Source organism: Eretmochelys imbricata, chromosome 3 (genome assembly GCF_965152235.1).
Source record: "Eretmochelys imbricata isolate rEreImb1 chromosome 3, rEreImb1.hap1, whole genome shotgun sequence".
Lineage (NCBI taxonomy): Eukaryota > Metazoa > Chordata > Testudines > Cheloniidae > Eretmochelys > Eretmochelys imbricata.
In genome coordinates, this window is record NC_135574.1 from 89,444,648 (window position 1) to 89,472,402 (window position 27,755).

A 27,755-nucleotide genomic window follows, 5' to 3' on the forward strand; every position below is an offset into this window, starting at 1 on the left:
TATACATCTACAATGATGGGGTCTAAATTAGCTGTTACCACTCAAGAAGGAGATCTTGGAGTCATCGTGGATAGTTCTCTGAAATCATCCACTCAATCTGCAGTGACAGTCAAAAAAGCAAACAGAATGCTGGAAATCATCAAGAAAGGCATAGATAATAAGACAGAAAATATCATATTGCCTCTCTATAAATCCATGGTACGACACATCTTGAATACTGTGTGCAGATGTGGTCGCCCCACCTCCAAAAAAGATATATTGGAATTGGAAAACGTTCAGAAAAGGGCAACAAACATTATTATTAAAAATTATTAGGGTATAGAATAGCTTCCATTTGAGGAGAGTTTAATAAGACTGAGACTTTTCAGCTTGGAAAAGAGGTGACTAAGGTGGGATATGATAGAGGTCTATAAAATCATGAATGGTATAGAGAAAGTAAATAAGGAAGTGTTATTTACTCCTTCTCATAATACAAGAACAAGGGGCCACCAAATGAAATTAATAGGTAGCAGTTTTAAAACAAATACAAGAAAGTATTTTTTCACAGAATGCACTGTCAACCTCTGGAACTCCTTGCCACAGGGTGTTGTGAAGGCCAATACTATAACAGGGTTCAAAAGGGAGCTAGATAAATTCATGGAAGATAGCTCCATCAATGACTATTAGCCAGGATGGTCAGGAATGGTGTCCCTACCCTCTCTATTAGCCAGGATTGGGTGACAGGGCATGGATCACTTGATGATAACCTGTCTGTTCATTCCCTTTGGGGCACCTACCATTGGCCACTGTCAGAGGACAAAAAGAAAAGGAGTACTTGTGGCACCTTAGAGACTAACCAATTTATTTGAGCATAAGCTTTCATGAGCTACAGCTCACTTCATTGGATGCATTCAGTGGAAAATACAGTGAAGAGATTTATATACACACAGAACATGAAAAAATGGGTGTTTATCATGCACACTATAAGGAGAGTGATCACTTAAGATGAGCTATTACCAGCAGGAGAGTGGGGGGGGGGGGGGGAGAAAACCTTTTGTAGTGATAATCAAGGTGGGCCATTTCCAGCAGTTAACAAGAATGTCTGAGGAACAGTGCGGGGGGGGGGGGGGGAATAAACAAGGGGAAATACTTCAATCAAACACTTCAATCTCTCTGGTCACTCGATTTCTGACCTAAAAGTGGCTATTCTTCAACAAAAAAAACTTCAAAAACAGACTAGAGAGACTGCTGAATTGGAATTAATTTGCAAATTGGATACAATTAACTTAGGCTTGAATAGAGACTGGGAGTGGTTGAGTCATTACACAAAGTAAAACTATTTCCCCTTGTTTATTCCCCCCCCCCTCCCCCCCGCCCCCACTGTTCCTCGGACGTTCTTGTTAACTGCTGGAAATGGCCCACCTTGATTATCACTACAAAAGATTTTCTTCCCCACCGCCCACTCTCCTGCTGGTAATAGCTCATCTTAAGTGATCACTCTCCTTACAGTGTGCATGATAAACACCCATTTTTTCATGTTTTGTGTGTATATAAATCTCCTCACTGTATTTTCCACTGAATGCATCCGATGAAGTGAGCTGTAGCTCATGAAAGCTTATGCTCAAAGACATTGGTTAGTCTCTAAGGTGCCACAAGTCCTCCTTTTCTTTTTACGAATACAGACTAACACGGCTGCTACTCTGAAACCTGTCAGAGGACAGGATACTGGGCTTGATGGACCTTTGGTCTGACCCAGTATGGCCGTTCTTATGCTATACCTGTCCCTAAAGCCCTGCTAACTATTTTGATTAATATCTTTTCATAGTTTTTAAGAATGATTTTCTTTACCCCAGTCACTGCATCTAATGCCAGGAGACACAGACAGACTGCCTACCTATATGGGGGAAATAATGGAATTGTACACAAAGTGCTGTCAAATACACAAAGTAAACAAAATTCTCTGGTCTTTTTTTTAAATCTCTTTCAGTTCTAGTAATCTTAGGTTTCTTCTAAAAATGTATCTCCAAGGTAAACCTTCCTTGCGAGATTCCCCACACCTATACATCAGATTTTTAAAATAAGTGTAAACATTAAGCTATCACCTGGAGTTCATTTTAAAAAACAAACAGCTTCAGAGCTCAAATGGAATTATTTTTCTTTTCTGTCCACAAGAAAAAAAATCCTTTATGTTTTTTGATAGTTTCATTTGACAAAATAAAAAGTATTTTTTGAAGGAGTGCAAGCATTTCAGGGGCATGGTGACCCAGTGGGTTAGCCCATTACCTACTGATTTCTGAATCCCAGTGTTCAAATCCTGTTTTAGATTCAAACTGAACCTTAGTTTGTTGTTCTCATGCTGGTCTCTGTTTACCTTAATACAAGCTAGACAAAGCCATCACAAATTTGACACCATTCAGAATGAATGGTGCATGCCTGGAATAACAAGTGTTATTTGCAGGCAAGGAATGAAACACATTTGCAAAGTGATGTGAGAAAGCATGGACAGAGCCTCAAGATTAAACTCGATAAGTTTATGAAGGAGATGGTATGATGGGATAACATGATTTTGGTAATTAATTGATCTTTAACTATTCATGGTAAATAGGCCCAATGGCCTGTGATGGGATGTTAGATGGGGTGGGATCTGAGTTACTACAGAGAATTCTTTCCTGGGTATCTGGCTGGCGAATCTTGCCCACATGCTCAGGGTTCATCAGATCGCCATATTTGGGGTCGGGAAGGAATTTTCCTCCAGGGCAGATTGGCAGTGGCCCTGGAGGTTTTTCACCTTCCTCTGTAGCATGGGGCACAGGTCACTTGCTGGAGGATTCTCTGCACCTTGAAGTGTTTAAACCATGATTTGAGGACTTCAGTAGCTCAGACATAGGTGAGAGGTTTATTGCAGGAGTGGGTGGGTGAGATTCTGTGGCCTGCATTGTGCAGGAGGTCAGACTAGATGATCATAATGGTCCCTTCTGACCTTAATATCTATGAATCTATGAAAAGAGCTTCCTGGTTAAGTTATCTTCTCCCAGGGTTTACTCTGGAAAGCAGCTGCTGCTGCTGCTAATTTCCTTTTACTGGCAAAGCTGTATGTAATTTTTTCCAGGAGAACTTCAGTTAGGAGTTTCTTCCATGCGGTTAAATGTCAGATTTACAAGTCTTCTAAACTTGTCAAGTAGAAATGACTGGCAGCTCTACACTCACCCCTTCAAGGGCAACTCTAATGCTTCATTTATGGTCACTAGGATAGGTCCAAGGGTAGTGGTTTTCCCCTTTGTGTTTTAAAGACCAATTGAGAGGCTTTCAGACGTCGTCTTTGTGCTTTACGGCAGATATATATTAGTTTAATGAAACAGAGGGAACCAGAGAGAAATGCTACAACACGTATTTCAAATGAGTCAGAACCTTACCCTTTAGCCAAAGGAGTAGCTCTTTTACATCAAAGGAACAAGAATTCACGCATAATTAACCCACAGCCACTACTGAATGTCATTCATGAGACTGGGTTCCTTCCAGGTTTCCCCAGCACTGGTGGGCAGCTCTCACACTAGAGGATGTTAGAATGTCCATAGGAACTCCCTTACTGCTGGGATAAGGAAGATGAGGCTTTATGAAGCAGACGCTCCATACTTTCCTGCATCTTGGTCTGGACGTTGGCATTATAATGGGGGCTATAAACCAGGCTGGATTGTTAGTGCTAATTAACATTAATGTTTGGGTGAAAGATCTTCCTGCCAACACGTCCACGTACAAAATTTGTCAGGGACTGAAAGCTTTTTCCGAGGCACAGAAGGTTTGACTGTCAGAAGCTGGAACTGAACAACAAGGGATGGATCACTCGATAATTGCCATGTTCTGTTCATTTTCTCTGAAGCATCTGGCACTGGCCACTCCTGGATGACTTCATACTGGGCTAGATGGACTATCGGTCTGACCCAGTATGGCCGTTCTTGTGTAAAGAAAGTTTAAATGTTTGCAATCTGATAAACTTCCTCAATTTGGATTTTCTTCATGTCTTTTCAGTGAGAAAACCAACTACTTTTAGCAGGGGACAAAGACCTTTATAAATCAAACAGCAGCTGCATGTTGGTTGCAGATTTATCAACACCCAGACTCTCCACATTAATTCACTAAGGAAAGGCAGAGGGTGAACTGACAGTCATTTTTGTCTATTAGAGCAGGAGGTTTAGTATTTTCGAAGCCCTTATTATTCATGCTGAAGTTCATCCCTGTGCAGAGAGCCACTACAAGGCATATGCAGCACTTAAGTCCCATGTAAATTTTCAAAATTGAGCTTAAAAGTGAGATTTAAGTGGCCCACTACACAAGGGTGAATTTTACTCCTTTTCCTTTTCAACCATGTGAGCAATTTTACTTTTTTGTTCTTCTTCTGGTTGCTGTATTTTCTTTTGGGCCCCGATTCCTCAAATCATATCATACATGCATAACTTTATTCATACAAGCTGTCCCATTGAAGTCAACACAGCTATTCACATGACTTAAAGTATGCATGTGGGTAATTTTTTGAAGGATCAGAGTTAAAGCCTTTTCAATGGTCCTTACTTTAAGTAGTGAATTTCTGAACAAGAGGAAAGCACAAGACTGGAAACTATAGGTGATTTTCAATTGCACTGAAGTCATGACATAATGACATAAAACAATCACGAGGAATGTAATATGAATATATTGAGCATGATGTTAAAAGGACATCATGAGAAAATAAAGATTTGGCGTAACAAAGAGAAGAAAGTGATGTTATATGGCTCATTCATAAAACCTTAGTGTCCCCTCACCAATTCTAATCACATAGAAACACCTTAGATTTTCTCAAATACTTAGTGAATATTTTTCACAAAGACCCCAATCATGTAGAACACATTCAGAATCTCACAGACTTACGTACGTCAAATGTGGATTCTGTGTAGATCATACAGTAAATACCTTATATTGTTGGTCCCTGTGGGACTACTGGACTCTGTTACACGGTCCCCACCCTCCACCCCAGCTACTTTGCTGTTGTTGGAGCTGACTTGTAATGCTTGAAGAGCAATAGGAAAAGGGAAGGGAAGGGGGAAATCTGGTGGAATCGCTTGCATAGTCAGATAACTAGTTTAGCGCCCTTTATTTTCCTGTGAAAAAACAAGCTCGCTTTTTGCAGAGCTGAGCTCTTGCTCACCACTGAAACCTTCCTCCAGGCCTACATTTGATTTTGTAAACACAATTCCTATTCACTTTTAAAACTAAAAACTGCTAATACACTTAATGGCCTAAAATACCAACAAATGTAAGATAGACATGCACAGTTATAGTGCTATTTCTCAGGCTGCTGCTCTGTTGAGTATTAGTGTTACTTATTATTTATATAGTGCCATTGATCTGCATGATTCTTTACAAACATGTAAGACGAGTGGTTCAATCAAAATAAGAATAACTCCCTAGATTGCACTAGCTGGGTTTGTGGCCCCCTAGGAGAGGTAAATCCACCTGGATGGAAGGTGCACTGGTACAAGCCACCTGCAACTCTTGCGCTGCTGGGGGACAAGAACCTGGCTGACTCAGGCACATTGAAGACAAGGGGAGTTTTGCACTGCTGTGAACGTAGGCAGGATCTAGCTAGATCCCAGCCAGGAGATACAAAGATTCAGCAAGTCTTCTGAGCAGATTCCACCAACAGGGTTGTTATGGGCCACAAACAGATTTGAAAGCCACTCGCCCTGGAAGGAATCACTTCTCCACCAAGGCACCAGGTAGTATAGATTGCAAGCTTTCTGCCTGAGGAAGCCAGTCTGGTTCTTTAGTCTGTGCCTATGCTTCTATTCCTTATCTGTAAAATGAGGGAATGCATCCTCACCTTGCACAGGTAGTGTGAACATAAAATCCATCAATGATTGTGAGGCTCTCAGATTCTTTGTTGATGATGGCCATATTAGTACTACCTAGAATGAATGTGAGGATGGTTTGAACTTGAAGTGGGCTGAAATAGGAATTTGGGATGGAGTGTGACTTGACCAGAGCAGTCAGCAAGAATGATAGATTTAATTACAGTCAAATATATCAGTGTTTCCCCTGCTCTGAGTGAAAATACCATTTTTTAAAGGTTTGCAGTGGTGTTGTAGCTGTGTAGGTCCCAGGACATTAGAGAGACTTTTTTTTAACCAAAACGAATTGCCAGAATTTACACAAATTTGAAAAATGTTGTGATCCCACTTAAGATCTGATCCTGTAAGGTTCTCCGATTTTACTTCCTGGAGTCAGAGCTTAAACAACTTTTTGCTTTCAAATTACCTGTACATTTTCTTTTAATTTATGAAGGAAAACAATTAAATGAAATTATTTTTTGACTTTTCTATTTGCTCAAAATAGTCGACCTGAAACAATTTTTGTGTTCGGGAACTTCCAGAGAACCAAAAAAATCCATTATTTGCACAGCTCTAGTCCCTTTTGGTGTCCTGGTGGAAGCTGTGAATAAAAACAATCTGTTTATACTGTTAAAGTGAAGACAGCTTTTACAACTGCTAATGCAGAGTCTAGTCTTAGTTCTTGCTGTGTAGCCTGGCTTGACTCAGAGCATGGCAATTCCTTCTCTCTCCAATGAGGGTGGTCTCTCCACTCCTACCATTACTGTATTTAGTGGAAATATGGTTTGTTTTTTTAATCTTTTTCACTAGAGAGCTCACTTCCCCTTTCCCAGAAAGCTTGGTCCTGAGATCATGTTTCTTTGTAACTTTAAAAAAATTGCTGAGGTCAGGCCCTGAAATGGTGATGTTAATCCCACGACCATAAATATCCCCCCTCGCATGAACATTACGTGCTGTAGAAATTCCCATTTTTTAGATACCAAAGGTGTTAAATCAGTGCAACTGTATCTGTCACAGTGATGAAGTATCTTTCAGTCTTCAAACAGTGATGCTTCCTGATTGTCGTAGTCTGCTGTACAAGTCTGAACAAGTCTCACAGAGTTTCCAGAAGCTGTCTGGCCAACTAAACTGAACAAACAAACAAAAAGAATAGTGATAATCCACATCCTTACCTGCTGCTTCATGTCTGTCTTTAATGTAAATTCAATCATGATCAAATGTGCTGACAGCATGAAAATTAGACTGAAGGAATAGCAAACACCAAGGAGGACAAAACCAAACTGCAGCGTGACCTGGGGAGATTAGAGCAGGAGAGGCTGCGGGCAATACGGAGAGAGCCAATAACAATACAGGCAAAGCCCTGTGACCAGGAAGAGCAAAGGTATAAAATAGGTTAACATAACATAAGCAGCTTCACCCATCACTTTGAAGGGTAGTTAATTTCACCTTGTCTATTTTACACTGTTATCTAGAGGCTGCACGGAAAGAGTAGAATCTGGATTGGTTTGCTCGTAGATTCTCTTGTGGATCATCTGTTTTAAGATAAGGAGTACTTGTGGCACCTTAGAGACTAACCAATTTATTTGAGCATGAGCTTTCGTGAGCTACAGCTCACTTCATCAGATGCATACCGTGGAATGCATCTGATGAGGTGAGCTGTAGCTCACGAAAGCTCATGCTCAAATAAATTGGTTAGTCTCTAAGGTGCCACAAGTACTCCTTTTCTTTTTGCGAATACAGACTAACACGGCTGTTACTCTGAAACCTGTTTTAAGATGTGGCTCATGATATGAAAAGTGTCGAGAGCTGTTTTAAACTAGCCCTATTCTTGAATTAAGGGGGAGGGCAGTTGACTCCCCCCATCACATTCCCAGAAGCCTATGGTGTTAAAATGGAGTTCGCTATGAAGAGATCCTGCTCCCCAGAAAGTTAACTGCAAAACTCTAATTGTCTTCAATGGGAATAGAAGCAAGTCCTGTGCAACTGTTATTCCCGGCATTCCTGGTCCCCCTCAAACACTCTTCCAGATATTCAGAGGTCTGGTTCCACCCTGCACTGACAGTTACTTATAATTTAACATCGACTATGGCATAATAGCCCATGTAAATGAGGAGGAAGTGGCCAACCCTGAGTAGGAAGGAAGAAACAGTCTCTCTAATTAGGATTACTTTACACACCAGTAACCCCAGGCTCCATAACACAGAGGTTAGCACACTGGCCTCCTAAACCACTGATCACAAATCTAAATCCCACTAGCAGAGCCATAGCCAGTAAGATGTTGAGAAAGGCCCAAAAGAAGATGTGGTCCAGGGCAGGCATGAAGGCTAATGACACCTCAAAGTGGGGTGACAAAACTATCATGTAAATACAGTGCATGGTCCAGAGCCAATTTACAGCAGTGGGTAAAGATTATGCAGTAAATAATAAAGAGCTATTGGGTCATGGGTTCCCTCTACAAATATGGGCCTCAATCCTCAGCTCTATTATCCCCTGGGTGGGGATGAGAGATGCATTGTTTGCACCTTCCCATTTTTGGGGTTGGCCCAGGGCTACTCTGAACTGTGGTCAGGAAGGAATGACCCACAGGAGCTGCTTGCTAGCTGGGAATTGCCGGAGTGCAGCGTCACATGAGTCATACCCCTTTTTTCTTAGGAACAAGCCCAGCACACCCTCTGTGCCAGGGCCTCAGCAGAGATCAAGCCAGTTTCTGGTGCTGTCATTTCATAAGGGGAGCAGAGCAATGCCCAAGACTGAGCCTAGTGTCTGATTGCGGAGTTAAAAAATGAACACGTATCCCAGAGTTCAGAAGTTCTAATGAACTTACATTTTAACCATTAAAAATATCTATCCAACCCGGCCTTTAGAAGTCATTATATCTTATTCCCAAATAAAACACTAAGTCCTTGTATTGAGTGCAATTCCTACAGGAACATTTTCCCTAGCTGTGCTTTTTTTTGTTTAAAGGTGGTAATAGCTCCTGTTTTATTTAAACAGTTTCTACAAACATAAGAGGAAATCCTAGTCCCGCTAAAGTCAGTGGGAGTTTTGCCATTGACTTCAATGGAGCCAGGATTTTACCTACATTGTTTAAAAATTAGACAAGGTCAAAATTTGTTTTTATTTTTGCTTAATGAAAAATAAATATAAAACCCGGGTTTTGTTACATTCAACATTTTTCACAATGTCATGGGGGAGCGGAAGGGGGTGTAACATTTCAAACCTGAAAAAAGCTCTTAAAAAAAAGTTTAGAGTTCAGACAGAGTTTAAATTTCATTGCTCAAACCCCATTTTTGCAGAAAAAATTCAACTAGCTCTATTAAAAGTGTATAATTCTAAAGTGAAATGAAAATGAGTACACCACCACTGGTAAAACTAAGGCTAGAGCTACATAAAAGGATGGCCATTCCCAGTCAACAGGAATGAACAAGTAAAAACTACATATAAGTAACGATTTTTGCTACATTAACACTTAGCTTTGCTTTTTGTTAACATAAGAACAGCCATACTGGGTCAGACCAAAGGTCCATCTAGCCCAGTATCCTGTCTTCCGACAGTGGCCAGTGCCAGGTGCCCCAGAGTGAATGAACAGAACAGGTAATCATCAAAAGATCCATCCCCTGTCACCCATTTCTGGTTTCTGGCAGACAGAGGCTAAGGACACCATCCCTGCCCGTCCTGGCTAACAGAGATTGATGGATCTATCCTTTTCTTCATTTTTTGGAGCGTATTTAAATTATTTAATACTGTTGTGCAGGAATGACTACAATCCCCGAGATAGTCTTAGTTTTGATATATGGAGAGGTTTATCTTGGAAAGGTACTAAATAATAGGGAATAATAGGTCAATCAATCATCAATGAATTATCCAATTATATTATTGGCTCATTGCAAATAATCCAATAAACAAATTCAGAATTAAAAAATCTTTTAATTAATGGTATATTTAATATTTTCGGTGCTTTTTTTAAAGCTCCCTGTCATTTTGTTTTGTTCTGTTTCAAGACCCGAGCATGGCAGTGATTGCAAAGTGATGCACTAGCACCATCTAGCTTCTTTTCTAAGCATACAGCACTTATCCAAAGATGAAAAATAACTGGCAAGTACTTTATGTATTTTAGCTTTAGGCTCATATACAATCTTTTTATATATATTTTTTGCACTGAATGAAGGATTCATATGAGTAATATGAATGGATCACAGTCATTTTCAAGCTAACTATTGTTAAAAATTAATATTTTACTAAGCTTACTATGTCATTCAGTAGTGTCAGGATGTGTTTTAAAAGTAAGGGGTAGCACCTCTGTTAGAGGGTCCCAAGTTAAGATGTGTGTATATGTGTAGCATACATTTTCCTCACGACTGTTTTGTATTTCTCTTTTAGCAGTGAGCAACACCAAATCTTAAGCCAATTCTTAATTCTCCCAAACTTTTGTTCACCATCTTATTTCGTAGAATATCAGGGCTGGAAGGGACCTCAGGAAGTCATCTAGTCCAACCCCCTGCTCAAAGCAGGACCAATCCCCAATTTTTTCCCCAGATCCCTAAATGGCCCCCTCAAGGACTGAACTTGCAACTCTGAGTTTAACAGGCCAGTGCTCAAAACCCTGAGCTATCCCTCCCCCCCGACTCTTCAAGAGAGCAGAACTAGTTGTATATAATAATTAGCATTGCCACTCTAGTCCTAAAACAAGACCCCACTACAGTAAGTAATATACAAACACAAATAGGGTCCTTAAACAGACTCGCTTCACCTTTTTATGGCTTATCTTTGTTTTAGTGTCTCTCATCCTACTGAAGTCAATAGGCAAGACTAGACCCACAGGCTTTGCACCGCATTAATGATTTGTGGATTACTGTCCTAGATTACTGGTAAGGTTATCCTTATCAGCAACTTCTACCAGCATCCCTTTGTTTTTCATTAATCTGATTTCTCCCAGGCACTGAGATGTCTTGGGTATAGTGATGGCAGAGGCTGTCAGTGAAGAAAGAGATATACAGTTGGCTATCATTCATACATATTGTTGGCACCTGAATCTGTGCCATCTCACGGTCATGGTATCACCCTAACAGACAACATGTTAAAGGTGATGGGGAACAAAATTGAGCCTTCTGAAATGGCATGTGGTAAGGAGTTTGTATGATCTCAGTACCGTCACCAAAGAGGTCTGTTTGCTGCTAAAGGGCAGAAGATTATTCATGTATTGCAGAAGTGCCAAGAGCTTTGTTGGTTATTTGGCTTGTTGCATGGAACATGGATTGGATAAGCCTGAAACTTGGAGCAGGCTTGTGGAAGTTACCTAGCACTATGACATGATGTTGGTAGTGAGTTTAGGCTTTAGCATCATATAGTACGCTGGAATCAAGATTGCATAATACAGTTTGATCCTTGTACAGAGGTTGATATCCTGTTGCCTTCCATGTTCCATTCATGCAAATACAGAGCTAGTTTGTGGATACATTATTTTACTGTTGAGAATGTTAAAGTGTCAATAAAAAGGGCACTTCTAAGGTAGGTAAATTTTGTCACTCTGTCTAGCACAGTACTATTAATCCAGCCATTTGGTTCAGCGTACTGTTTATTTAGTATTGGTTGGTACTCAACCTTTGAAATACTAAATGTCTAGGGAGGCAATTGCAAAACAACATGGTATCAGCAGGCCTTGCTCCGCATAAGCTATCAGGGTGTATTTGCAGTCTTTCATACAGCTCTATTCTCCAATAACATTAATAGTCACGTGAACCAGAGCAGAAGCACACAGATGTTCTGACTCATGTTTTAAAGAATTTCCAAAGAACCAAACTGAACCAAAAATCATTGAACCAGAAATCAGTGTTCTGGCACCTTTGTTAAAACAAAGGAATAAACTTTAAATGAGGTAATTAATCTGCAAAGCATGAATTTAGACTGTAGGTGGCACCTCCCACTCTCTCCACAGTGAAAAGAAGGACTAACCTTCAGAGAACTAAATGAAGAGAGAGGTCTTCTCTTGTCCTAGCATTACTATTTTATATTTTTTTATTTTATGCTCTTTTTTTCTTTTGAAACAGACTTGCAGACTGAAACCCTACATTTATTAGTCACAGGAAAAGTGCAGCACGAGCAGTGATGATCCAAATTGCTGTACACCATCTCACCAATACCTTGGCCCCATTCATAAGGCGTGAGACCACCTCACCCAGCAGTCCAAGAAAAATAACAGGGCGGGAAGTTTTAAATGGCCCGGGAAAATAATTACTTCAGCATAAATATTAGCAGTTAGGATCTGAATGGCATGGAGTCATATTGCTGATGTAAAGAGCTTCAAATTCATGTGAGATGATGCTAAATTTGATCTTAAAATTATGGGCAAATGGTTGTGATAGGCAGGATCATAGCGATTGCTAGGTTTTGGTTCTACCGTGTGTTGTATAATGAGGGTCTTGGGAGGCTGAGTGGCACGGCCAGGAATTTTGATCGTAAGATGTTATGCTAAGTTTCAAAAGTGTATCTTCCTGGGAAGTCAGTGTTACGTCCCACTACACAAACCACCCACATAATGTTTCTCCTTCCCAAACACCAAATGTGTAACCAGGACCTCCAAAGTTTGCAGCAAAGATCCAAAACAAGGACTGTGCAGCCAGGGGGCTATTAGGATTCCTGTCTGTCAAGCTCCTTTGATGTTTGGGATGTCAAGAGGCTGAGGAATGATCTAGGGAAATGGAAACAGTGCTTCTGCGGGGGTGAGAGCGTAGGAACATGTCTTCATAGGAACCATCCTCTCCTCAAAATCTAAGAATCCCCCCTCCAGATTTCTCCCTTATTCCTCCACTCTGCAGATCTCTTCTTCCTTCATCCCATCCCACTTGACCTGCTTCTCCCCGGTCCTTTTGTGGTGCAGGGGAGTTGGGAGATGGGTCTCCCACTACATAACACCACAGCAGCTGGAGCTTCAGAGGAAAGCACTGGCTTGAGCAATCGTAGGGTCAGATGTTTTGCTGAGTTGGCTGATTGCAGCTCTGGCACATCTGCTGTGTCTGCTCTGCTCAGCTGCCTGAGCCACCTGGAGGCTACGATGGTAACTGAGCAGTAAAAGTAGTTGAGGGCTTACTCCATTTATTGCTCCAGCCATAAACAAGGGTTGCTCGGCTTCCTCCATCAGAGGCTCTTGTCTGCCCTTTTAATGGGAGGGGATGAGGAGACAAGAGCAGAGGGCAGAGAACAAAATACAGAAACTCTATGACTCAGTCTGAGCAGAGAAGCAGAAATTTGCGACAAACCCAGCAGGCTATGCAGAATTCAGAGCACTTGCGGTATAGTAACCATACTGTTAAGCAGTTGTTAAACTTGGTGGATATGAAACCAGATTGTAACATGCTAAGAACAGCCCTGGGCCAAACTACAGGTCCAATTCTGTAAAAATATTACTGCTGTGCACACAGCTCACTACTGTGAGTAGTAATAAGGCAATCACAACTAGTCCTAGTAGAAGACATCGAACCTGTTAATAAGTAGGGTGACCAGACACACCCAGTCGAAAACGAATCCTGGTGGGTCCGGTCAGCATTGCTGACTGGGTCATTGACTGTTGGGTTGGCGGCACCACACAGCGGGGCTAAGGCAGGCTCCCTGCTAGCCTCTGCACTGTGCTGCTCCCGGGAAGCAGCCGGCATGTCTCCCCTCTGGCTCTCATGGGTAGGGGCAGCCAGGGGGCTCCACATGCTGCTCCCACCCCAAGCACCGCCCCCGCAGCTCCCATTGGCTGGGAACCGCGGCCAACGGAAGCTGTGGGGGTGGCGCCTGCATATGGGGCAGTGCACAGAGCAGCCTGGCCAGTCTATGCATAGGAGTCAGAGGGTGGACATGCCGGATGCTTCCAGGAGCAGCTTGACGTAAGCGCCACCCAGAGCCTGCACCCCGACCCCCTAGTAGGCCCCAACCCCCTGCCCCAGCCCTGATCCCCCTCCTGCTCTCCAAATCCCTTGATCTGAAGCATTGTCCTACACTCCAAACCCCTCATCCCCAGCCCCTCCCCAGAGCCCGCATCCCCAGCTGGAGCCCTCACTTCCCCGAGCATCCCAACCCCCTGCCCCAGCCCTGATCCCTCTCACGCCTTCGAAACCCCGCAGTCCCAGCCCACAGCACCCTCCTACACTGCAACCCCCTCATCCCCAGCCCCACCCCAGATTCTGCATCCCCAGCCAGAGCCCTCACCTCCCACTCATACACCCCAACCCACTGCCTCAGCCCGGAGCTCCCTCCTGCACCCTGAACCCCTCATTTCTGACTCCACCCCGGAACCCACACCCACAGATGGAGCCCCCACCCCACACCCCAGCCCCCTGAGCCAACCTGGTGAAAATGAGCGAGTGAGTGAGGGTGGGGAGAGCGAGCGACAGAGGGAGGGGATGGAATGAGCAGGGGGCAGGGCCTCCAATAAGGGGTGGGGCATGGGTGGGGCGTCGGAGGAGGGGTGGAGCAGGGGGTGGGGCAAGGTTGTTCGGTTTTGTGCGAGTAGAAAATTGGCAGCCCTATTAATAAATGATCGCTAAATCAGGATCTGAATTCTAACCATTTTTTGTTTGTTTTTGTTTTTTTAATTAAAAATATATTTTAGGGCCATCTACAATACACATAAGGATCTGTGAACTCATATGTCGAAACCAAGCTTGGTAAAGCTTTGGCACACTTCTGAGACATAGTAGAGATCCAGCCTCCACTGCAAGCCACCTGAACTTCAATCATATCAATTATAACTGGGTCCCCCAGCCCAGTTATATATTTAGTGTAGGCCTCTGTCATGCTGAGAGTTACTGGCGACTACATCGATCACAAACTGCTTTGAGTCTGAGTGTAAACACACCTTTCATTTATCATAACTGTCAGATGAGTAAACCAGGACTTAAGACAAAAGAAGGTTGTGGACGCGCCCAGGAGTTTGGGCTGAATGGGTGGAGGGGTTTTACTAAGTATTGTGTGTGAGGCGGGTGGGTGAAAAAGCAGAACACACAGACTGATGCAGAGGCAACAAAGCAAGAAAGCCAAGCAGTGTCCTGTGAGCATAAGGTATAACCCTGGAAAAGCTGGAGAGAGACCTTTTGGGTCTGGTTTTGCTGAAGAGGCTTGGAGCTGTAAGCTAAAAAATTGCTCCTTTTGTTATTGATTCCTTCTGCATTCAGAGTCACAGGACTGTGTACATCCTTTGCAAATACACAAAACTGCATCAAAGAAATACTTGGCTATCACCAATTTCTCCTCTCAGCTGGAATATTACCAGGGCCCTGAACTTTGACTGACCTGCCAGACTCTCTGGGCCAAAAGGGGCAACACCTCAGTTTAGATCTCTGCATGATCTAAAGCATATTGTGAGGGTGGTTATGAAACAGTTTGGCTCCATCTAGCTATAGGCTAGATCAAAGTATTCTATAACTAGAGTTGGTCAAAAATGCAAAAAATATTTCATGATGTTTTTGTTTCTGTTTTATTCCCTTTTTCCTTAACATTTGGATTTTTGACAGAAATCTTCCTAAAAACATCCAATTTTGGGAGGGGAAGTTGCAGACTCCTCTACTTATCGGTCACAACCAAATTGATCAGCCGTTGTGAGACTCAGGCATTTTTGGGAAAGTATATGTAAGCTTTAAAGAAGCAATGATGGCTGCGGGGGGAAATAACAACAGCAGTGTGGGTTTCGTGTGTTATCTGCCTGCTGTTTCCTGTCATTTCAAAAATACAGAGAAAATGCTCAGTGGGTGTTTTCAGATGTTTTGTCCTACATTGCACCATCTTCGCCACACCAGGAAAAAATGAAATCTTTCTGTTTGTTTGTGTGGGTTGTGGGAACTAGAGACCTCACATCCTCTTCCTTTTGTACACATAACCAAGTCAGGTTTCATCCTCCTCAAAGGCAAGGGCGCTAGGCAGAGTCCAGCAGCAGGGGCAGGAGATGGAGAAGTTTCGCACCTTGTTTGATTTCTTCCTCAGGCACCAGAAGGTGCTCCGTTACAGCGCCTTGTCCCTGCTGACTGCAGGCAGCGAGCGTCTCTTCTCAGCCGTGGCATTCCAGTGCCCCTGCAACTCCTGGAACCTGCTCTACGGCTCTGTCTTCCTGCTGGTGCCTGCCCTGATCCTCTTCCTTCTTGGCTACCTGCTGAACGTCAGGACCTGGCGGCTGTTCACCGGCCGCTGTGCCCCAGGCACGCATTGCAGCTGCATCCACAGGAAGCACTGCCGGCGCTACGTTAGTGTGTTCTGGCTGGTGACGGTGAGCGCTTCTGTGGCCCCGTTCACCTGGATCGCCGTGGCCCTGCTTGGGGCCAACTTCTATGAGTGCGCAGCAAGTGGGAGCAGCCTGTTGCAGAGGCACCTGTGCCAAGGCAGAGGGACCCAGTGCCATGAGCAGGTGGCCAAAATGCCCTGCGGTGGGACTCTCCCCCAAGAGGCAAAGGTATCTGTGAACTTTCGTGCTCAGTCCCAGGTATGGTCTCTTCCGTCCTTTGATTTATCCTATTGGCTTTAGCCCCATGGCGGTGCATTGGATGCGGAGTGATTTCTGGAGAGATGGAGGGGCAGCATAAGGAGTTCAGTTAAACCTAGGTGCTATCCCTACAGGTGCCGCCTTAGCTTACTTGTGCTGATGTGATGGCCTAGGGATGCAGCCTCAAGACTATAATATGAAAAAGAAATTCTTGCACGTATATAATTAGCAAAATATTCTAAACCGGCTAAAAGAAAGGTAATATATTGTTAGTTGCATCTCCCACTGCAGTCTATATTGCTCTCTAACATTTTGGCCTGCTGTATATTTGAGGAGATTGCTTCATAACGATGTTCAGGCCTTTTCCTTTGAGGCAAGTTAAGAATAAGCCTGCAGGGGCAGGGAACTTGACTGGATATCACATAAATAGGCTTTCCCATCCGTAGATTTTCTACCAGTTTCAAAAGAGATGTATTGTGAATTTCTCTGCTCTTTTTCCATTTCCTTGCCTCTCTTTATATCATGAATGATTCTAAGTTCAGTTCCCATACATAAGAGGAAGGTGGTGTTTATTTAAAATCTTTAATAACAGCAGAGTATTAGCATGTGAAAAAGGTTGCACTGAGAGTCTGACTGTGGGTCCCCAAGTTTGAAATCACTGTCAATTTCACACTCATATTCCAGGAATAAGGTTTAATTTTTGTTTCCCTGAAAACAAGGTAGCTATAGACTGTGGAGAGCTGAAAAGGAAGAATATGTTTGTTTCCCCCCGTCCCCTTTCTTTGTAAAAAAGAGTCCGAAAAAGTTTTGGGACTTTTTTGTTTGTTCTTGTTTTAATTTCTCCTGTTTTCTTCCATTAGAAATCCAGGTCTGATCATCTCCTCTTTTCACTATCAGACTATAAGACTTTGACTTCACTAAGAAAAAAGGGTGTATCCTTAACTGGAGTTTTCTAACTGGAGGTAAAATCCAAGTGAAGACGTGGCATTTTGTAGTTTTCTTGTGAGTAAGCAGTTCAAGTTAATTACTCAGCTGCCCCAGAGGCAACTTGTGTGAAAACTACAGACTGCCTTGTCTTCATTAGGATTTAACCTTGAATGAACTAACTCAAGTTAAGAACACACCTTTTTTCCCTAGTGAAGATGCGGCCTGTGGTTGACTAGAGAACTAGAAGATTTGTGAAATCAGGGAAACCATGTAATTGAAGTCTGATTAGTTGAGATGGGAAGAGATTTTTATTCACTTAGTTTAACATTCTTTGTTTTTTATCAGCACCCGTTTAACTCAAACATGTCAGAGAAAAGAGTTGGAAAAATTAGTCAAAGAGTTAGCACACTGTTCCTTCAAGTAACAGGCTGGGATGGGAAAGGTCCCAATCCATATTTGTGAATCATGCAAAAAACCTGGCAAAACCAGGGGAGATAAGATAGGCTGTTCCTGATATTTCTAAGGTAAAGAAAAAAACAGGAAAAAGGTTAGACTCTTATTATTTATTATTATTTTAAACAGGGTCTTTATACATAACTAAAAAGCAAAAAGGGATACAAATCCATTTTTTCTTTGATGGTCAACTTTAAATATTATAAAAATACCTTGGCTTTTTCACTTGTAAGACTCAATCTGTGGGAGGTCTTATATGAAAGTGGACACTATTCACTTTTCCCCTAGTCAGTATTTCCAGCCATTTCCAACAGAATGTTGGATAGAAACCTGAACCTACCCACAGTCAGGATGGATTATTCTCTTCCAACCCCAAAATCTCAACCCAAGCCCTTGAAGTTTAGCACACTTTGCTGGGATTGTTCACATACATGGGGTACCCACTCTCCACAGACACCACAGTATGATGGGCTTTTTCAAGCAATGACCGCTTATTGATCTCCTGTCTAAAACAATGTTAAATTACATATTGTTAGCCAGGAACTTTTGATGCTCCTAATCATCCGCAAACTTCATTAATCCACCTGTATGTTTTCCCAGGTGCTAGGATGGATACTGATAGCAAGCATCATGATTCTAGTACTGGCTGTCACATGCATTAACCACTGTCATTCTCCAGTCAGTTTTCTTCAGCTGAGGTTCTGGAAAATCTACTTGGAAAAGGAACGGGAGGTTTTTGAGAAGAAGGCCAAGGAGCATGCAACCAAGCTGGCAGAAAGGAACCTGAAGTGCTTCTTTGAGTCCACTAAGCCAGAACCATTTCAGACTCCCAGCAACAAAGACTGGCAGCAGATCTCATCCTTGTATGCTTTCAGTACTAAAGGACAGTATTACAGCATGATACACAAATATATTAGTGGAAACAGAGGCACCAGCATCAGATCTACTAAAGAGGATGTGTTTTCTCCTGCTCTAGGATTTGTGGATGGCACTGATTTTAATGAAATGGGGACAATGTAATGAAATAAAGAAATTCTATTTTTGTAGCATGGACAGTTACATAATTATGGCCATATAAAAAGGGTCTCGTTCTATGCACTGATCTCTTATTGACATCAATGGGAGTTATGTGCAAAGTCTTCAGGAGAAGATGGCCCATAAAGTTTGCAGCATTATTTTTAATGAATTTTGTTACTTTTACTTAAGTGCCTTTAGTAAAATCCATATTTCTGGATGGCAGTTTTACAATATTTTTGCCCCCTTAACTCTTTCAAGTTACGATGTTAAATAGCTTAAATCCCAACACCAAAGAGAAGTATATGTGCTGTTTTGAAATGCTATAAAGCACCTGCTAGAAATATACATTAGCTAACCTGTCAGCTCAGAACGTTTGGCAATTAGAGTTGCAAAACCAGACTTTTACTCTTGGCGTTGCTTGCCCATCAAAAACAATAATACTGTATATTTTTTTAATTTAAGAAGAATTTAAATTAAATTAATTTAATTTAAGAAGTAGCTTTCTAGACTTTGAGCCATAAGCAAGTTCCCCACAAGCGTGCAGAGAAAGAGGGAATGTTGCGTGTGTCTTTGTATCATTGAACTGATGCATTCTGATGACTCACTGTTGAGAAGCTTGCTGTTAGCACTGAAACAGAGGATGTGAAGCAACAGTCAAAAAAGCTCACGGAATGTTAGGAGCCATTAGGAAAGCAATAGATCAGGGGTCGGCAACCTTTCAGAAGTGGTGTGCCAAGTCTTCATTTATTCTCTCTAATTTAAGGTTCCGCGTGCCAGTAATACATTTTAATGTTTTTAGAAGGTCTCTCTCTATAAGTCTGTTATGTAACTAAACTGTTGTTGTATGTAAAGTAAACAAGGTTTTTAAAATGTTTAAGAAGCTTCGTTTAACATTAAATTAAAATGCAGATCTTATCAGTTTAGTGCTGTGGTTCTTAACCTAGGGTGCACGCGAGATGCCCTTTCTGGGGGTGCGAGACATATGAGATTTTTTTAGAAGGTAAATCATCGAAGACACAAATTAAGCAGAGGCACATAAGTACAACTACTTTGTTTCATCAAACTTATGTATTTATTAACATTATACATTTTTTAACGATTATTGTAATATACAAACAAAGTTTTTAAGTTTTCAAATTTTTAAGCTAATTGTAGTGTAATTTTCGATAAGGGGTGAGAGAACATATTTTGAGAACTCCAGACCATCAACAGGCTGAGCGGGGCTAGGTGTAGTGTTTTAAATTGCTCCCCATAGGAATGTGCTACTTATGGTGTACTACTTATGGCTGCCAGTCCTGATGCTCTGAGTGGCATGGTAAGGGGATACGGAACAGGGATGGTTGGATAGGTGTGGGAGTCCCGGGGGGCCAGTCAGGGGTCAGGGGTGTGGATAGGGGTTGGGGCAGCCAGGGGACTGGGAGCAGGGGGGCTTGGATGGGAGGGTGGGGTCCCGGGGCGTGACAGAGGGGGGTGGGGGGGTCCCAGGAGGAGGCGGTCAGGAGACAAGGAGCAGCGGGGGCTGGATGGGTGGAGGGTTCTGAGGGGGGCAGTCAGGTGCAGGGGGACCTGGGAGGGGGTGGTCAGGGGACAAGAAGCAGTGTGTGGGGGTTGGATGGGTCAGGGATTATGAGGGGGGCACTCAGGCGGCGGGAAGTGGGCTGGCTGTTTGGGGAGGCACAGCCTTCCCTACCCTGGTTTAGGGTATTAAATTTCTCCCCGTAGGAATGTGCTACTTACGGCTGCTAGTCCTGGTGCTCCTCAAGTATCACATTCCTACGGGGAGAAATTTAATACACCACACCGGTGGACAGAACCCCAGGCCGGCAGCGGGCTGAGCGGGGGCGGCAGCCGGGACCCCGCCTGTCAGCAGCGTGCCAGTAAAAATCGGCTCATATGCCGCCTTTGGCATGCGTGCCGCAGGTTGCCAACCTCTGCAATAGATAATAAGACTGAAAATATCATAATGCTACTGTATAAATCTGTGGTATGCCCACACCTTAAATACTACATGCAGTTCTCATCGCCCCATCTCAGGAAAGATACATTAGAATTGGGGAAGGTACAGAGAAGGGCAAGAAAACAGATTAAGGGTATGGAACAGCTTCCATATGAGGAGAGATTAAAAAGACTGAGATTTTTCAGTTTAGAAAAGAGACTATTGAGGATGGATATGACAGAGAGCTATAAAATCATGTCTGGCATGGAGAGAGTGAATAAGGAAGTGTTATTTACCCCTTCACATAACACAAAAATCATGGGTCACCCAATGAAATTAATTGGCAGCGGGTTTTAAAGAAATATAAGGAAGTACTTCTTCACACAACGCACAGTCAACCTGTGGAATTTATTGCCATGGAATGTTGTGAATGTTATACTGGGGTTCAAAAAAGAATTAGATAAGTTTGTGGAGGATAGGGCCATCAGTGGCTTTTACTGAAGACAGTCAGGGTGTCCCTAGCCTCTGTTTGCCAGAAGCTGGGAATGGACAACAGGGGATGGACCACTTGATGATTACCTGTTCTGTTCATTCCCTCTGAAAGCCCTGGCATTGGCCACTGTCGGAAGACTGGATACTGGGCTAGATGGACCATTAGTTTGACCTAGTATGGCCGTTCTTATAGGAAACCAAAGAAAGGCAGGAAAATACTGAGCATGAATCTGAAGATATAGCCTAGTTTACTAATGAAGTGACATGAAAATGCCTCTTAAAGGGTAACTTCAAGCAAGCTGTGGACTAACCTGTGTCTGTCTCTGTCTTTAGTCTGTGAACTAGCTCAGAAAGGGTCATCCCTTCAAATAATATGTAGTGCCAAGTATGTTGTAAACATTCAGTAAGTAATAACAATAAATGATGGCCCAGAGTTTGGTTGGCTGGACTGCAAAATACGAGTATTACTATTTGTGTATGAGCAGAACTGTGTCATAATAATGAAACTAAAAACTTCCTTTGTGGTAACTTCAGTTTGCTTTTACCGTAGTCTGAGTTGGTCAGAGATTGCAACATAATCTACTAAATTGCTCCACTGCTAGTCTCATGCTGCCCAAAGGTCACTAAGGTCTGAATGCACAAAATGAGTTAGGTGCCTGAGTCCATTTTAGGCACCTAAGCCCCAGTTTTGGGATGACTGTGATGCACAAAACTCCCACTGAACCCTGTAGAGGCCTAAACTCACTTGATGCCTAAGTTTTTGCAATAAAAGTTCCCTGGGCACCTATGTTTCTGCCTCTGAGTATGCACACTGCTGCCTGCCTCTAGGCACCTGGATGTCTACCTCCCGCCTAAACCCTCTAACCCCCAGACCAATTCACAAACTGGGAAGATAGGCATTAGTCCACCTATATCATCCTGGGTGGGGACCAATCCAGTAGGCAGCCTCTGAGCAAACCAACTGGATCAGGCCCCTCGGATGAGTTCACACAGAACAGCAGGGGGGAAGAGTTAAAGTGTCATTTTGACCAGAGAGAGAGAGAGAAAGCACATGCATGAGAATGACTCTGTAGCCTGGTGGTTAGGGTGCTCAGGTGGCAGATGCAGGATCCAGTGCCCCCGCTCCAGAGACTCTTTAATTAGAATGCAACAGCTTCAATGGGAGAGACCGAGGGAGCTCCACATCAGACTATCCCATAGCCCAGTGGCGAGGGCACTCACTGTGAGGTAACAGACTCCTGTTCAAATCCCTTCTACCCCTCAGGTGGAGGGGGGACTTGAACTGAGGGTCTCCCACACCTCAGACATGTATATTAACTACTGAGTCCTCCTCCCTCCCCCTACTCCAGGCTTCTTACAAGCAGCATAGGTGCCTAATGCCAGGAGAGCATTTGCTGCTGAGAATCCCAAACAGCGATAGGCACCACCCTGCAGGCCAGACTCAGGTGCCTGTCTCTAAGATGGGGCCAGGCTTATTGCATCCTTCTCTCCTTGGCACCTTCTATTGACTAGCTTGGGCAGCTCCCCTTCTAGCAGGCTGCCTTTTGTGGATGGCAGTCGAAGGCACCTCTCTCTCCCCATTCACTGTCTAGGAGCTTAGGCACCTAACTTAGGTTTTGCAGTGATTTTCTAAACATCTAACTCGTTTTGTGTATTTAGGCCTAAGCCAGCAACACACCTGAAATCAACACTCGGGAAAATATACTTCCAGTGGTGACAATCCAATGCTTGATTATTTTTGCTTATTATACAGTCTGGGTAAAGTTTTTTTAATGCTAAGAATGTATGAATATTCCTAGCATAGGCACACAGTAATAATAAAGGGATTAAAAATATGCAGTCACTATAACTAAATAATAATGGCTGACTAGGAGGGCATTTTCTAGCAATTAATCAGCAGCTTTGGAACTGAGGGGTAGAAGGTGATGTTCCGGATCCTTAAAGTTCAGTTCTACTCTGAAAAGTTACATTGTAAAAATGGTCCTTAGCTCATTAGAAAAAAGCCCGAGTGCGTATTGAGGGTCAGGTCTGCTTACTTGTGTGACAGAAAAGATTTTACTGCTCTTTACTCCTGTTAGCTTTGGGAATCTGGTCCTGCCTAATCAATAACAGAATTGGTACTCAAGTTCCTCCAAAACTGCATTTCTGGTGACTGTGCATGAGCCAGAAAAACCCAGTTTGACTTTGAGATCCCAGGTTTAGTTTACTAGGTTGCCTCTCCATCCTCTACCCCCTACTCCATTTTTTTTTTATCTGTAAACTGGGCAAATTTAACATGGAAACCATTAAGACACAATAAATATTGAACTCCATAGAACTTCTTTTTCAGTTAGTTTAAAAACAAGCCAGAAAAGAAGAGCCTAGTATAACGGCCTGGAGATGCCTGACCTGGAAGACTATATTCTTATTGTAAACAGTAAAACTATAAAAATGTAAATAAAGAGAACTCAAAATAGTGATTTTGTGTGTTGAGAAGTCAAAAATGCATGTTCCCATGGATTCAGTACTCTGCTTAATGCTTTGGTCTTTTCAGCAGGTAAAGAGCAGCACAGTCACAAGACAGTGTATTCTCATTATTCCTTTAGTTTGTGATGCCCAGTAAATGTCATTCAGTTACAAATGTCCTACCTTTATCTTTCACATATAAGAGTTCATTTGCTCATTGACTACTAACAAGAGTAATTCTATTATAGATGGTTGTACCCTGGAAGAGGGTGAAATCCTGGTCCCACTGAAGTCAGTGGCAAAACGCACATCGACTTAAATGGGGCCAGATTTTACCTAAGAAGTATATAATAGAATCACTCATAGACTCATTGACTTTAAGGTCAGAAGAGACCAGCATGGTCATCAAGTCTGACCTCCTGCACATTGCAGGCCACAGAACCTCACCCACCCACTCCTGTAATAGACCCCTAACCTCTGGTTGAGTAACTTAAGTCCTCAAATCATGGTTTAAAGACTTCAAATTACAGAGAATCTAGTTTAAACCTGCAAGTAACCTGTGCCCCATGCTGTAGAGGAAGGCAGAAAATCCACAGGATCTCTGCCAATCTGACCTGAAGGAAAATTCCTTCCCAACCCCACATATGGTGATCAGTTAGACCCAGAGTATGTGGGCAAGACCCACTAGCCAGACACCTGGGAGAGAATTCTCTGTAGTAACTCAGAGCCCTCCTTGTCTAGTGTCCAATCATCATCTGTTGGAGATATTTGCTGCTAGCAGTCACTAATCAGTGACATGCCATTGTAGGCAGTCTCATCATACCATCCCCTCCATAAACTTATCAAGCTCAGTCTTGAAGCCAGTTAGGTTGTTTGCCCCCACAGCTCCTCTTGGAAGGCTGTTCCAGAACTTCACTCCTCTAATGGTTAGAAACCTTCATCTAATTTCAAGCCTAAACTTGTTGATGGCCAGTTTATATCCATTTGTTCTTCTGTCCACATTGGTACTTAACTTAAATAACTCCTCTCCTTCCCTGGTATTTATCCCTCTGATGTAGTTATAGAGAGTAATCACATATCTCCCCTCAGCCTTCTTTTAGTTAGGCTAAACAAGCCAAGCTCTTGGAGTTTCCTGTCATAAGGTAGCTTTTTCATGCTTAGGATCATACTAGTAGCCCTTCTTGGTACCTGATTCAGTTTGAGTTCATCTTTCTTAAACATGGCAGACCAGAATTGCACACTGTATTCCAGATGAGGTCTCACCAGTGCCTTGTATAATGGTACTAACACTTCCTTCTTTCTACTGGAAATACCTCGCCTGATGCATCCTAGGACTGCATTAGCCTTTTTCATAGCCACATCACATTGGCAGCTCATAGTCATCCTGTGATCAGCCAATACACCCAGGTCTTTCTCCTCCTCCGCCACTTCCAACTGAGACGTCCCCAGCTTATAGTAAAAATTCTTGTTGTTTGTCCCTAAATGCATGACCTTGCACTTTGCATTATTAAATTTCATCCCATTTCTATTACACCAGTTTAAAAAGTCATCCAGATCTTCTTGTATCATATTCCAGTCCTCCTCCTTATTGGCAATACCACCCAACTTTATGTCATACGCAAGTTTTCTTAGCATACTCCCACTTTTTGTGCCAAGGTTAGTAATAAAAATGTTAAATAAGATTGGTCCTAAGACCAATACCTGAGGAAAGCCACCAGTAACCTCTCTCCAGCCTGACAGTTCACCTTTCAGTATGACCCATTGTAATCGCCCCTTTAACCAATTCCTTATCCACCTTTCAATTCTCATATTAAATCTTCACCCTCTCCAATTTAACTAATAATTTCCCATGTGGAAATGTATCAAATGCCTTACTGAAATCCAGATACATTAGATCTACTTTGTCTACAAAATGAGTTATCTTCTCAAAGAAGGAGAGCAGGCTGGTCTAGCATGATCTACCTTTTGTAAAACCATGTTGTATTTTAGCCCAATTACCATTAACCTCTATGTCCTTTACTTTCTCTTTCAAAATTTGTTCCAAGGCCTTGCATACAACTGAGGTCAAACTAACAGGCCTGTGGTTTCCTGGATCACTCTTTTTCCCTTTCTTAAAAATGGGAACTATATTAGCAATTAGCAATTCTCCAGTCATAGGGTAGGACCCCTGAGTTTACAGGATTAATTAAAAATCCTTGCTATTGGGTTTGTAATTTCATGCATCAGTTCCTTTAATATTCTTGGATGAAGATTATCCAGGGGCCCCCATTTTAGTCCCATTAAGCTGTTTGAGTTTGACTTCCACCTTGGATGTGGTAATTTCTACCTTCATATCCTCATTGCCATTAGGCACCCTGCCACTCCCCCACAGCATTTCATTAGCCTCATTAAAAATGGAGGCAAAGTTTTGTTTAGGTGTTGAGCCATGCCTAGATTTTCTTTAATCTCCACCCTATCCACAGTGCTTAGTGATCCCACTAGACACACAACACCCACAAAAACTCACTCACCACCTCTAAGGACTAGGGGCTTGTCTCCTCTCTTCTCCTCCAACAGAACTCCCACTCATACTCCCCTGTTTACAGATTTGTTTGCTGGCACCTGTAGAAACTGAACATATCAAAGAACATGTTGTGCTATATTTCACATCCCAAGTAACTAACTGCAGTAAAAACATTAATTCAGTTTACCTTGAAAACATTCAACTGTGTATTGGTGCTTTTATCATTGCATCCAGTACACACTGACAGCTCAGAATCTTAGTACTCAGCACATGACAGAATGAAACACCTGTTTCCCACTATGAACCTGGTGCTCTCATTTGTAAATGCAATATACATGAGCTGAGGTTTTGTAAAGCACTGTACCACAAATAACTTGGAACTTACCAGCAGAAGAGAAAAGCCTGTTTCTCACTCAGAACTGTGACTCTGATGGAGGCATCAGCTAAAAAAACCCACACAGCTGTATTTTAAGGTCACAGTAATTGCAGGCTGGAAAACTCTTCTAGGTTATTGAGTCTATCCTCAAACCAGTAAAAGGTATATCTCCACCCCCACTGTTGGCATTTGGTTTATAAAATGCAGGAGGGGGGCTATGGAATAACAGAGTAAAGAAAACAACTGTTATCTGTTAGCTCAGAATGAAAAACTACAGAAAGTACTTAATGACAAACCATTTTATCCCTAGTGTTACTTCCATAGTGTTCTTTCAAGACAGGATAATTTCTCCCTAGTATTATTTTAAAACAAAATAATTTATTTTATTCAGAGTCACAGATAGTTAGAATAAATAGCATCCATTTAGTTAGCTTCACAAGGTATTTTATTACAGAATTGTTTGTATTTGTAATACAGTACTATACCACCACAGTTTACACTACGGTACCAGCCCTATGGATTTTTTTTCAAGTTTAGACTGAAGAAGGATTGGTGTTACCCTAGGAATTTTCATGCCTTGTTTTGTTTGTTTGATTGATTAACCGTGATGATAATGAGAATCATTTGTCAAACTGCATGGATATTTTTCATGCTTCGTAATGGAATGATACCATTTTAATCCTCAACAAAATACTTAAGACCAGATCCCCAGGTGACTTCAATGAAGGCTTTGGCCTTTAGTTATCAATGATATTTGCATATTATGCCCCTTATTTTTCTCGTGACTGTTGAGACACACATCTTTCAGCTGCTTTTTCTCCTCCACAATGGATAAATAATGGAGACGGTAAAGCGGTCAGAGTATTAAATATTTTCTGTACATATATGTAATGCTGTAAACCTCCTCAAGAACCATACTTGTCTAGTTTAAAAATATCTATCTATCTATCTATCTATCTATTATCAGAATAACTTCAAATGTTCAAATTAAAACAAAACCCAAAACAAAAGAGCTGACAGAAATGATTTTTTTAAAAAAATCAGATCATATCCAGAAAAGTCTCTGTGAAAAATATTTATCAGACGTTAATTTGTTATGGAGTATTCCGCTTTAAAATGTCATTAAATTATTTGAAATACCATTTAAATCCTAATGTATTAGGTTTGAAAATATACATTAACATTACATATATGTACAGAAAATATTTAATACTCTGACTGCTTTACTGTCTCCATTATTCATCTCGTGCAGCTCTTTCAATGAAGCTGTAATAGTCTCTTAATCTGTATTTATTATTTTATTTTATTTATTA

The 27,755-nt window shown here is 42.1% G+C and overlaps 1 protein-coding gene across 1 annotated transcript; it reads left to right on the plus strand.

The window, feature by feature from the left end:
* The first annotated feature begins 15,722 nt into the window (after positions 1 to 15,722).
* CALHM6 (calcium homeostasis modulator family member 6) lies at positions 15,723 to 19,605 on the plus strand. Its single transcript, XM_077812981.1, has 2 exons — positions 15,723 to 16,293; positions 18,274 to 19,605. The coding sequence occupies exons 1-2, from the start codon at positions 15,763 to 15,765 to the stop codon at positions 18,691 to 18,693; spliced, it is 951 nt and encodes a 316-aa protein (XP_077669107.1). The 5' UTR covers positions 15,723 to 15,762; the 3' UTR covers positions 18,694 to 19,605.
* The last annotated feature ends 8,150 nt before the right edge of the window (positions 19,606 to 27,755 follow it).